The sequence below is a fragment of the Squalius cephalus genome, assembly GCF_949319135.1.
Source record: "Squalius cephalus genome assembly, chromosome: 7".
NCBI classification, from domain to species: Eukaryota; Metazoa; Chordata; class Actinopteri; order Cypriniformes; family Leuciscidae; genus Squalius; species Squalius cephalus.
In genome coordinates, this window is record NC_137128.1 from 5,846,895 (window position 1) to 5,860,542 (window position 13,648).

Consider the following 13,648-nt stretch of genomic DNA (forward strand, 5'->3'; position numbering starts at 1 on the left):
AAAAATACAAAAAATAAAAAAAAGAAGCAAATTTTTAAAAAAATAGAAATCTTTTGTAACAACAATATACACTGGTCAGTTTTTTCTTTCTTTTTTAAAAAAATAAATCAATACTTTTATTCAGCAAGGATGTGTTAAATCGATAAAAAGTGATAGTAAAGAAGATTTATATTATTAGAAAATATGTTTTTATTTTGAATAAATGCAGTTCTTTTTAACCTTTTATTCATCAAATATATTAGGCAGCAGAACTGTTTCCAACACTCATAATAAATCAAAATATTAGAATGATTTCTAAAGGATCATGTGATAGACTGGATGTCACATGTGACACTGAAGACTGGAGTAATGATTAAGTAATTTGTACTTAATACAAATCAGTAAAGATTCCACAGAAAAAAGACACGTGAACCACGAGCTGAAGAGACACGTTTTTACATTTATACTAAAAGGCCTTTTACATTATTTTATTAAGATTAATGAATGATTTTACCTCAGTTTCTCCAGTTTACAATGAGGATCCTTCAATCCACCAGAGAGCAGCTTCAGACCTTTATCTCCTATTAGACAATTCTTAGTCAGATCCAGTTCTCTGAGGTGTGAGTTTGATCCCAAAGCTGAAGTCAGAGTAGCACAACCTTCAGCTGTGATAATACACCCATACAACCTGCAGAAAACAATGACACACTCTTCATTCTCAGTTCAGCAGGAACTACACAGCCACAGAGAGATTTAGATATTAAATAATAAATCTGTGTGTGTTTAATGTTTTTGTTACTTTCTGTTTACTTTTGCTTTATTGTAATAATAATAATAATAATAATACATTTATTTGTGGGCGCCTTTCATAGCACTCAAGGACACCTTACAGATTAAAAGTTAACATAAATTTCAAGGAGGCAATACAATAAAAAACAAAACAAGACACAATGTAAAGAATAAGAAAAAATAAAATAGAGAAAAAAGAAGCAGTGACATGAAGAAACATGAAGCCGTTTGAAGGTGAAGTTATGTGGGCTAGGCTTTTCGAAATAAGTGGGTTTTGAGCAAAGTTTTAAAAGAGGATAGAGACTTAGTCATACGGATGAATAAAGGGAGAGAGTTCCAAAGGTGAGATGCAGAATAGCTAAAGGCTCTGAAACCCATAGTGGACATGCGGGCAAAAGGAATGGAAAGTAGTGAGGCAGAAGAGGATCGGAGAGTTCAGGAAGGGTTGTAAGGCTGAAGTAGTTCAGGAGGAGCAAGATTATGAAGAGCTTTGAAACTAAGGAGAAGAATTTTATAATCTATATGATATTTGGCAGGGAGCCAGTGCAGTTGTTTTAGAAGTGGAGTAATGTGTTCAGAGACAGGGGTTCTGGTGATAATACGGGCAGCAGAGTTTTGGACCAGTTGGAGTTTATGCATGGACTTATGAGATAAACTAGATAGAAGGGAGTTACAATAGTCAATACGGGAAGTGACAAGAGCATGGATGAGAATAGCAGTGTTATGGTGTGTAAGTGAAGGATGGAGGCGGTTGATAGTGCGTAAATGGAAATAATCAGACCGGGTAAGATTATTAATGTGTTTTTCAAAAGAAAGTGAACTATCAAGGATGACACCAAGGGCCCTATTTTAACGATCAGAAACGCAAGTATCAAGCGCAAAACGCAAGTAACTTTGTGGGCGGGTCTTGAGCGCTGTTTCTATTATACCGGCGGGATAAATGACTCTTGCGCCCGACGCAAATCTAAAATGAGTTGGTCTGAAGTAGCTTCATTATTCATAGGTGTGGTCTGGGAGTAACGTGAAATAAACCAATCAGAGCGACATCTCACATTCCCTTTAAGAGCAGACGCGCTTTTTCCATGGCGGATTGATATTGTAACGGTGGATTTGCCAGGCGCTCGCCAGGAGCGGTTCACAGCCGAGGACAGCAACGCTCTCGTCACGGCCGTAAAAGAGAGAGAAGTTACATTGGGGATGGAGAAACACACCCAAATTAACTTTGGTTAAACAGGCGTATGATAATTTGGGTAAATGTGTAAGCTAGATTTATGTTTTTATAATACATTGTCTATCTATCTATCTATCTATCTATCTATTGTAATAATGTATGATTTGAAAAAATGGAAACTGCTGCTTCTGTGTAGATGAGAGAATCAAAGTGTATGTGCGTTGTGCACACGCTGCATTGATTATGGCCAAGCATGTGCCCTTAAAATAGCATATGAATAACATGCGCAACGCGCCACTGACTTTAAACTAGGTTTTTCCTGGTCAGTGGCAGAATTGTTTTCTAAACCTGCAAAATAGCATCAGGGAACGTTTGCGCCGGAACAAACGTCCTCTTTGCGCTTAACCGCCCCCGGGAGCGCAAATACATTTGCTAGTTTACCGACGTGCGTCTGTGGAAGTCCGCTGTGCGCGGGTGCAAAATAGGAATGATACATGCGTCGGTGTACAAAGTCAATTGCGCTGGGTGCAAGATAGGGCCCCAAGACTCTTGACGTAGGGGGAGAAGGGGACAGTGGAATTGTCAATGAGTAAAGCAAAGTTTGGACATTTTGCTAAGGTAGATTTGGAACCAACAAGGAGAATTTCAGTTTTATCACTGTTTAGTTTAAGGAAATTTTGAGTAACCCAAGTTTTAACTTCATCTAAGCAGTCAGTTAGAGAAGACGGAGGGAGCAAAGACGTAGGTTTGGTGGACAAATAAAGCTGGGTGTCATCAGCGTAGCAGTGAAATTGAATATTATATTTCCTGAGAATAGAACCAAGGGGAAGTAAATAAATTATAAAAAGAAGGGGACCCAGGACTGATCCCTAGGGGACACCACTGGTGACTGGGGAGGGTTGTGATCGAACATTTTTAAGTTGTACAAACTGAGTGCGGCCAGACAGGTATGATGTAAGCCAGTTCAGTGATGTGTTAGTAATGCCAATGGAGGCTAGACGGTCCAGAAGGATATTGTGCGAGATAGTATCAAAGGCCGAAGTCAAATCAAGAAGGATGAGTATGGTAAGAAGACCTGAGTCAGCAGCCATTAGTAGGTTATTGGTGACCTTGATTAAGGCTGTTTCTGTACTGTGGAAAGGCCGAAAACCAGATTGAAACTGTTCATAGAGGTTATTGTTGCTGAGATGATTATGGATCTGCATAGCAACAGTTTTTTCTAAAATTTTTGAGATAAATGGCAAGTTGGAGATTGGTCTAAAATTATTTAGGTCATTGGGATTTGCACCAGGTTTCTTCAGTACAGGGGTAATAGCAGCAGTTTTTAGAGCGGCGGGAACATAAGCAGAGATAAGAGAGGAGTGGATGATGTTAGTTATAAAAGAGGAGAGGGAGGGTAGGCAAATTTTAACTAGGTGGGTAGGGAGAGGGTCAAGCTGGCATGCAGAAGACTTAGATTTCCGGACAAGGTCAGATATTTCAGTGACAGTTGGGAGTAGGAAACTAGATAATAAAGTAGAGGGAGGGGCAGAAGTAGATGGATACAGTGCACTGTTATGTGAGATAGGTAACTGTTGGTGGATATTGACGATTTTGGTTTTGAAAAACGACAAACTTATCACATTGAGAGGTTGAATACAGATGGGGTGGAAGATTATTCGGGGGACGTGAAATTGTATTAATTGTTTAATACAATTGTGTGTATTATTGTAAATCACTATATTATCACATATAAATCACATATTGTGTGTTAATGTAAATCACTATGATCCCCCAAGAAATAGGAAAAATAATCCCTTAAAACAATATGATACTTGTCTCTGTTAAGATTAATTAATGTTACCTCATCTTACTTCAGTTTCTCCAGTTTACAGTGAGGATCCTTCAGTCCATCAGAGAGCAGCGTCAGACCTTCATCTCCTATTAGATAATTCCCAGACAGATCCAGTTCTCTGAGGTGTGAGTTTGATCCCAGAGCTGAAGTCAGAGCAGCACAACCTTTAGCTGTGATATCACAATAACTCAACCTGCAGAAAAATATGACACACTCTCCATTCAACAGGAACTACACAACCACTGTGATTTTAAATCCTTAATCTGTGTGAGTTTATTGATTTTATTACTCTTTGCTTACTTTTTGCTTTATTATGCTTTAATGTAAATCAATATGATTTAAATAAAATACAGAGAATAATCCCTTAAAATAATATGATACTTGTCTTTTATGATTAATGTATGATCTTACTTCAGTTTCTCCAGTTTACAGTGAGGATTACAGTGAGGATCATTCAGTTCATCAGAGAGCAGCTTCACACCTTCATCTCCTATTTCATTCTCAGACAGATCCAGTTCTCTGAGGTGTGAGTTTGATCTCAGAGCTGAAGTCAGAGCAGCACAACCTTCAGCTGTGATATTACAATCACTCAACCTGCAGAAAACAATGACACACTCTTCACTCTCAGTTCAGCAGGAACTAGTTTTTTTTACTTACTAATAAAAAAATATTACTTTTATACTTTTTATTACTGTTTTGATTACTTTTTGTTTACTTTTGCTTTATTGTGTGATGAAGTTAATTACGATCTGAAAAAATACAGATAATAATTACTTTTGTAGGTCCTTTGTATACTAATCCAAAAAACAAAAAACAAAACAAAAAACAAGCAAAATTATTTAATTACCATAGTCAACATAGAACAGATAAGCACTGCACTACAATACATACACACACACACACACACACATATCTGATGATGGTCCTCAGACTTACTCTGCTGATCTGGAGGCTTCAACTACAGGCAAGAGCTTCTGAAGTATTTCATCCGGTGACATGTGGTTTTGGCCTTCTTTGATGCTTATGTATTTCTTCAACGTAAACTTATCCAAATGCTCTGAGGTTAATAAAACAAAGACAACGGCTGACCACTGTGACGAAGACAATCTGGCGCTTGAAAGACCTCCAGATCTGACATACTTCTGGACCTCATTTTCGAGAGAATGATCGCCCAGTTCATTTAAAGAGTGAAACAGATTGATGTATTTCTCTGGAGAGGGATTCATTCTTATTTTCATTTTAATGCATTCAACAGTTTTCCCTTTGCTGTAAGAGATTTTTCTAACTTGTGTCAGAAGGCCTTTCAGGAGCGTCTGATTGGACTCCCGTGAGAGACCCAGAAGGAACCGCAGGAAAAGATCCAGATGTCCATTTCTACTCTGCAGAGCTTCGTCCACGGCTCTCTGATGCAGGTCAGATATCGAGTGACATGTGAACTCATGTGCCTGTTCTGACCCGAGGGTTTCATTGAGCACATCCCTCTTGTACAGCAGGAATGAAAGCAGCACATATAGAGCTGCTAGATGCTCCTGAATGCTCAGATGAACAAAGCAGAAGACTTTCCCCTGATACAAGCCCAACTCCTCTCTGAAGATCTGAGTGCACAATCGTGAGTAAACTGATGCTTCTGTCACATCAATGCCACACTCTCTCAGGTCTTCCTCATAGAAGATCAGGTTGCCTTTCACAAGCTGCTGATAAGCCAGTTTCCCCAGTTTGAGAATCATGTTGTCATTTTTCACTCTCTTCTCATAGTCCTTCTCATGTTTGATGTTGGTCTGAATGATCAGGAAGTGTGTGTACATTTGAGTGAGAGTCTTGGGGATTTTTCCTTTCCATGATTTTCTCAACATCTTCTCTAGAACAGTGGCTGAGATCCAGCAAAACACTGGGATGTGGCACATGATAAAGAGGCTCCTTGAGGACTTCAGGTGTGTGATGATTTTATCGGCCAGACTCTGATCACTGATTCTCTTCCTGAAGTATTCCTCCTTCTGCGTGTCACTGAAGCCTCGTACCTCTGTCACTCGATGGACACACTCAGAGGGGACGAGATCCGCTGCTGCTGGTCTGGAGGTGATCCAGATGAGAGCAGAGGGAAGCAGATTCCCCACAATGAGGTTCGTCAGCAGCACATCCACTGAGGCTGATTCAGTCACATCACACAACCTCACATCGCTCTGAAAATCCAGAGTCAGATGACACTCATCCAGACCATCAAAGATAAATGAAACTTTATACTCATTACTGGATATTTCCATTTCTTTTGTTTCAGGGAAAAAGCGATGAAGAAGATCTGAAAGACTGAGTGTTTTGTCCTTCATCAAGTTGAGCTCTCTGAAAGCAAGTGGAAATATGAGCTGGACGTCCTGATTCTCTTTCCCTTCAGCCCAGTCCAGGATGAACTTCTGCACAGAGACTGTTTTTCCAATGCCAGCGACTCCCTTTGTCAGCACAGTTCTGATGGGTTTGTCTTGTCCAGGTAAAGGTCTAAAGATGTCATTGCATTTGATCGGTGTGTCCTCTGTTGCTGCTCTCCTGGACTGTGTCTCAATCTGTCTCACCTCATGCTCATTATTGATCGCTCCACAATCACTCTCTGTGATGTAGAGCTCTGTGTAGATCTCATTCAGGAGTGTTGGGTTTCCCTGCTTTGCTGTTCCCTCATACAGACACTGAAACTTCTTCCTCAAATTTGATCTTAATGTCTTGAGGGCTTCAGCATTTTGAGGGTCACTGCTGTAAGATTAAAATAAAAATTGTTAGATAACTAATATGCATACTGTATTTCATGTAGTATATTTAATACCAGCAAAGTCTCAGGTGTTACCACAGAACCCAACTGCAGAGCAGACATGAATGTTGGGATCCTGACACTACCTCCTACAACATCAACAGATCAAATGGAGAATAATGGTATCCAACTCAAACTAGATCCAAAATAAAGTCCAAGTGGGAGCCGGTGGAACTAAACAGGGAGGTTCAGGCAGACCCAGCCAAGGTTCCCCCAAAGTGTCCCCTGGAGCTGCCACAAAGGTCTCCTCCATCCACCCTTCCTCCATTAAACATGCCTGAAATTACTGGCATAGACTGGGAGGCAGGATTAACAGGGAAAGGGGCCATTCCCCACACAACAGCTCCATGTCATTGAGGCGGCAAACGTGGTCAACCACCTCGCAGTAAGTCCATGACTTCAGGTGACCCAACTGCTCCCAGGCAACAGGTTCATCAAGTCCAGCAAGAAAAAAAAGGTAATTAAGTGGAAGTCGCCAAAACCTAGACCCTGGACTGCTTCAAGGAGGGGCCATGCATACACTTCAAATAGTGACCAGGAATGTCTTCTGGGAGGCTGCATGGGCAGGAATAGGGTACCTGTATGACCGGTATAAGACAGAGGGGGGTAGCATATACAAAAACTGTACTCAAGTGCTTATAGAAATATTTACTCAAAGTAAAAGTAATAACCTTAATAGTTACTTGAGTAAGAGTAAAAAATTATCCAATGAAAAACTACTCGAGTAGCTAGTTACTAGTTACTTTGGATTTATACTTTGGATATATATACTATAACAACAGTAATGTTATTATTTAGATAGATATTTAATTTAAATTATTATTATTATCATAATTAGATATCTTTGCAACAAGCACAGAAGAGGCAATAATTATTTCTGCCATTTTATTTGTAGCCTGTATATCACTGCATTTCCTTTGCCTCTACTTTGTATAACAATGTGTAGCCTACAGCTCTTCTGTCTATTCTCCAAAATGTAATCAAATGTATATTTCTGGAGGTGTGTTTAAACTGGTTAACTGTGGCGTTTTCAAGACGAACAGGTCGCCGACACTGCACAAATATGTGAACAAATTTATACTCTGTGAACAATGGTAGTTTATTTAATGTATAAATTAGGGTAAATGTCAAAAAAAAAAAAAAAAACTGGTAATGTCAATCTTTGTGCAGTAGTAGTGGTATTGTGTACTTTGCATAACAATCTGTTTGGTTGTAAAATGTATTACTTGTATGAAATTAAATTGAATGTAGCTGTGGAATCGTTCACAAACAGTGTACGCAGATGCTCAACTAATAAAGATCATCACTGCTAAACAATATGATGCATTTGCAGATTTTATTTTTTAGAGCGCATACACAATCTTTTGCAATAAAAGAAAGAAAACTTATTAGACTACTATTGCCCCTACAACCTCCCCCCTTCCCTCACCCATCCAACTGCACTATGGGACTTTGATAGATACATATATAAAATGAGATAAAAAAAAAATACTCAGAAAAACAAATAAAATAACAGTAATATTAACAAACGAAATAGTAGCTGCAGATTAAGTATCCAAAATGTCCTTGACTGTAGATATCCCATTCTTCCACAAAGACAAGAAGTACCGTATATACCCGAATATAAGACGAGGTTTTTGTCCTAAAAATAGGCTGAAAAATGGGGGGTCGTCTTATATTCGCGATATAGACAAAATCACGGGGGGGGGGGGGGGGGGGGGGGGGAATGAGGGAGAAAGAACAACGGAATAAATATGAAATAGTGACTGAAACGCGACCCATTAAGACAAATGATTTCGGCTATACTTGCATGTAAAATTAGAGAAGCAACATAATATATGTGTTTAACTGAATTAAAACTGCTGCGCGAGACGCAGGGAGAGAGAGAGAGAGAGAGAGAGAGAGAGAGAGAGGTGCGCGCACGAGACGCAGAGCGAGCGAGCGAGAGAGAGAGAGAGAGGTGCGTGCACGAGACGCAGATAGAGAGAGACAGAGACAGAGACAGAGAGGTGCGCGCGCGAGACGCAGAGCGGAGAGAGAAAGGTGCGCGCGCGCGCTGGAAGAGAGAGAATGAATTATCACTGCAATTTTCAAATAAAATTATTTTATGTTGAAAACCAGATTTTTCCCACAAAAATCTCTTTTTGTCCCAAAAATTAGTCTGGAAAATGGGGGGTCGTCTTATATTCAGGGTCGTCTTATAGTCGGGTATATACGGTACCTTCTCACTAAGAGGAAATTGAGAATTGTCATTCAACAATAAAATAAAAGGATCTTTGGGTAAACGATTCCTTGAAGCCTTGTACAAAACATCAAGCACCATATTCCAGAATTTTTGCACATCCGGACAGTCCCACAGCATAACAAAGTGTCCACACATCCAGGTCCACAAAAATTACAATACAGGTGGGGTGATAGACCTATAGCATGTCGTATGCGTGTGGTTAGATATGCCATGTGAATACTTCAAATGAATGAATTGGTGATTAGGGTTCATAAACGCACGGAATGTATTTTCCCACACTGTATCCTATTAGATTATTCTGTTAAAAGTTTTCAGATCCGATATCCAAGCTCTAGCTTTAGAGAAATGATCTGTATTAAAGGAGAACTTGGTAACTTTTTTAACTTAATAAAACTGTCTGGAAATCATTTGGATGGTTAAACAACCTGTTCTGGTGATATTGGTGACTTTCCCCGCTCCCCCCAGCGTTACCAGGCGGAAAACCAACCTTGCAACTTGGGGACTACCGTCCCGGCAAGATAGAAATTGGAAGTCTTGTGAGAAGCGAGAACGAGAACGAGCGCGAAACACGAATTGCTTTACGGCAATTCAACATAAACACACGCATGTATGATGTATTACCAGATTACCCACCTCGGTAGACATAGCTCCACACGATACAGTTGGCTTGCTCCGATCATAACAAACGCACATAAGCAGCGGTAGAGAGGGGGAGGAGGCCGCCGCAAGTGAGTTTTTTACGACCGTGTTGTGAAATATACGCACCCCCACAGCTGTAGGGGGAGCTCGTGGGGAAAACATGTGACAACAAAAGGGAAAATCAGCGAAGAAGTGACTAGAGTTCGTTTGAGTTGCCGAGTTCTCCTTTAAGATAAAAATATGAAACAATTCCTGTGCTTGGTGCATTACAAATCCAATTCACCACCGGGTGAGTTAAAATATACTTAAAGGGACTATGTGTAGCTTTTTAGGTATTTTATTATCTAAAATCAATATTTTTATTCATAAATATGCCCTCAATGGTGTACAAATACCTATGCCAATGATCAGACTAATCCTCGTAAACGAAGAATTTATTATCTTTATATACATGGGATGGGTAAGTCCACGGAGGCTTCCATGTAGTTCCGCCATTTTGAAAAACTATAATAGCAGAGAGGGACAAAAAGTACTAGGCCAACGCGTTTCCACAACGCGTTTTCGTTCAGAGCCAGCGTCACGTGACTGAAGCCAGCAGAAGTGGAGGAGCAGAGAGAGGCGCTTGTCACTGCCGCGGCAAGTTTAAAAGGCTGCACTGCACAGTTATACACCGTTCATTCATACATATGCTGAGTCACAGGATAAGAAGTCCTCATCTCGAAAAAGTCCAAAATAGACCGTAAAAGGAAACGTGACCGGAGATTACAAAAACAAGGGTTAATGTCGGGATAGCTAATGCAGGAGAAAGCTTTCAAAAGAGACGCTGAAGTTTCCTGCTTTCTTCTCGACAGGTAAGTCAATGTTACGGTCTTAATTACAAGCTTTTTTTTCATTGCTTGGTTGTGTACTTTATTACCGTATATACCCGAATATTAGACGAGGGTTTTGTCCTAAAAATAGGCTGAAAAATGGGGGGTCGTCTTATATTCGCGATATAGACAAAATCACGGGGGGAAAGGGAGAAAGAACAACGGAATTAATATGAAATAGTGACTGAAACGCGACCCATTAAGACAAATGATTTCGCCTATACTTGCATGTAAAATTAGAGAAGCAACATAATATCTGTGTTTAACTGAATTAAAACGCTGCTCCTCTCTGCCATGCGAGACGCAGAGCGAGCAAGCGAGAGAGAGAGAAAGAAAGAGAGAGAGGTGCGCGCGCGAGACACAGAGAGAGAGAGAGAGAGAGAGAGAGAGAGGTGCGCGCGCGAGACGCAGAGAGAGAGAGAGAGAGAGAGAGAGAGAGAGAGAAATTTGAGACATATCACTGTCACAAATACAGTTCAGTCAGAGAACTCTACTTTAGCAAACTCACTAACCTAATACAGAACTTTACAGCCATGACTGAAGTAGATCAGATGAAGATCCTGCTAGGAGAGGGCCAGACAGCAGCACTGGCTGCCAGATACGTGTGTGTGTGCCACAGCCTGAGAGACAGCAGGTGAATGTGTGTGTGATGTGTGTGTCTGACCTCAGTGTGTTTCCCTACTGTCCACCACAGTGACCTTCAGTGACGTGTGTGTGTGTATATGTTAAAACACTGTGGTGTAAAACGTTCACAGATATTATAATTTGTTACACTGTTAATTTGTACAATTAATTTAAGTTGTTCATTTAGATTTAAGTTATGTTATAATATTTTATTTTTTTTGTACTTTATAATTTTATACTGTATAATTATTCTATGTGTTCCAAGCTTTGGCAATATTGTAACATGTACAGTCATGCCAATAAAGCAATTTTGAATTGAATTGAATTGAATTGAATTGAATTGAGAGAGAGAGGTGCGCGCGCGAGACGCAGAGAGAGAGAGAGAGAGAGAGAGAGAGAGAGAGAGAGAGAGAGAGAGAGAGAGAGAGAGAGAGAGAGAGGTGCGCGCGAGACGCAGAGCAAGAGAGAGAGAGACACAGAGAGGTGCGTGCGCGAGATGCAGAGCAAGAGAGAGAGAGAAAGGCGCGCACGTGCTGGAAGAGAGAGAATGAATTATCACAGTAATTTTCAAATACAATTCTTTTCTGTTAAAACCAGATTTTAAAATCAGATTTCATAGTTAAAGTTTTTCACAGTCAGTAATTTTTTTCATTGTTTCAAGTTTCAGTTTGTTTTAAATAACAAACCTGTTCACCCAAAGAAAAACTCAGAAGTGCTATTAGAAGACATCCTGTCATAGCTTTTTGGTACATAAGGGCTACCGTAGATGCAACGCGCATTTGAAAAAGTGAGGCGCTAGAGAGCATTATATGTTTGAATGCAAAATACAATTTCACCACTAGATGGGAGAAATTCCTACACATAGTCCCTTTAACGTACAGCAATATGCAACTCTACCATCATCATCAGAACCTGTGTGTTCAATAATAAAGTTAGAGTTACGTTTAGTGATCGACCGATATTGATTATAGATATAGAGAGGAAGACATAGACAAACATGGACAGAGAGAGAGCAGAGGATCTGTAGACACTGTGATCTACAGCACATCGAGGATGAGGAACACTTTCTGCTCTTCTGCTCTAAATACTCCAGTATAAGAGAAACCTTTCTGCCCAGATTTGAAATCTTGATTCCATCGTTCTTTGAACTGAGTGACGCTGAGAAAATGTTCTTCTTACTGGGAGAAGATGATAGTACAGCTGCACTCGCGGCTAAATATGTGTTAGCTATTCACAACGCCAGAGTCAGCTAATTCTCTAGAGAGACCCACTGTATTTATTCACTTATTAGGATAGATTGTGTTTATTTATCTATTTATTTATATTTACTATGCTACATATGACATGATCTATACATATATGTTTTATTTGTTTTATTATTTATATATAATATGTTGATGCTTTGGCAACATTGTGTTACACAGTCATGCTAATAAAGCTCATTTTGAATTGAAAAAATTTAATTGAATTGAAATTTGATTTTTTTATAACCGATACCGATTATTTGCATTTTTATGTGCCCGATAACCGATATGCAGAACCAATATTTATTTACTGTTATACTTCTGTTTTTGACAATTATTACAACACAAATGAACTGAACAAACCATTTTATTTATAACAAATCACTCCCTCCTTGCATACGAAAAAAAAACCGTTATAGGCCTATTTATACACAAATAAATAGAGGGGTCTGAGTCTAAAAAATAAAGTGCACTGTTACTACTAAGTGTCTTTGTTTAAAAATAAAAGCTTTGATGAGGTAAAAAAATAAAGCACAAAAATTATTCTAACATATCGGGGGAAAAAATCTAAATTACCTGAAATTTTTTTTTTTGCATAGCTGGAGTCATAATCCGGGAGTCATATCACCTTTGCAGAAATGTAATTCATTTTAAACGTCTCTACATTGGTTACCTATAAAGTTCCGTATCAATTACAAAGTATTACTACTGACCTATAAAGCCCTAAATGGTTTAGCTCCCGTGTATTTAACGGAACTTCTATCGCCCTACAATCAATCGCGCTCTTTAAGATCACTAAATTCGAGGCTTCTGGTCATTCCTAGGATATCTAAGTCCACTAAAGGAGGGAGGGCGTTTTCACATTTAGCTCCTAAACTCTGGAATGGCCTTCCTGATATTGTTCGAGGCTCAGACTCGCTGTCCCAGTTTAAAACTATTAAAGACGCATCTCTTTAGCCAAGCATTCACATAATACTTACCTTTTATACTACAGTTGAATCAGATTGAATGCATTAATATTGCGAACAGCAGCTACGCTAATTATTTCCCATATGCTTTTCTGTTGTTATCGTCCCGAGGTAAATACAGATCGTCAGCTCCAGTCTGTATCCAGCCTCTCATGGAAACGACAGATTCTCCAACACCCGTGCAGAGACGACTCGGCGCCTGTGAAGAGACGACTCGACGCTGGCGATATGTTTATGCCCTAAATCAATACATGATTAACTAAACTGTATTTCTGAAATGCACTTTCTGTAAAGCTGCTTTGAAACAATATGTATTGTGAAAAGCGCTATACAAATAAATTTGAATTGAATAGAATTGAATTGAATTAAACAGTTTTAGAAGGTTTATGTGCCGTTTAGGTTTAAAGAGTGAGGAATAATTCACTGGGTAATATTAATTAACTGAATAATATTAGCTGGAATATAACATTGTCAGGAAAGTAACAAACAAAA

The 13,648-nt window shown here is 39.3% G+C and overlaps 1 protein-coding gene across 1 annotated transcript in view; it reads right to left on the reverse strand.

Annotated features, from left to right (window-relative positions):
* The window catches only part of LOC307161781 (NACHT, LRR and PYD domains-containing protein 12-like), a gene marked incomplete at its 5' end in the record, with an annotated part of 73,276 nt that overhangs the window by 26,426 nt on the left and 33,202 nt on the right, over positions 1 to 13,648 (reverse strand). The window contains 4 exons of the mRNA XM_079876725.1: positions 494 to 667; positions 3,793 to 3,966; positions 4,185 to 4,367; positions 4,710 to 6,512. Coding sequence (XP_079732851.1) covers positions 494 to 667; positions 3,793 to 3,966; positions 4,185 to 4,367; positions 4,710 to 6,512 — 2,334 coding nt within the window. The remainder of the gene's footprint in view (positions 1 to 493; positions 668 to 3,792; positions 3,967 to 4,184; positions 4,368 to 4,709; positions 6,513 to 13,648) is intronic.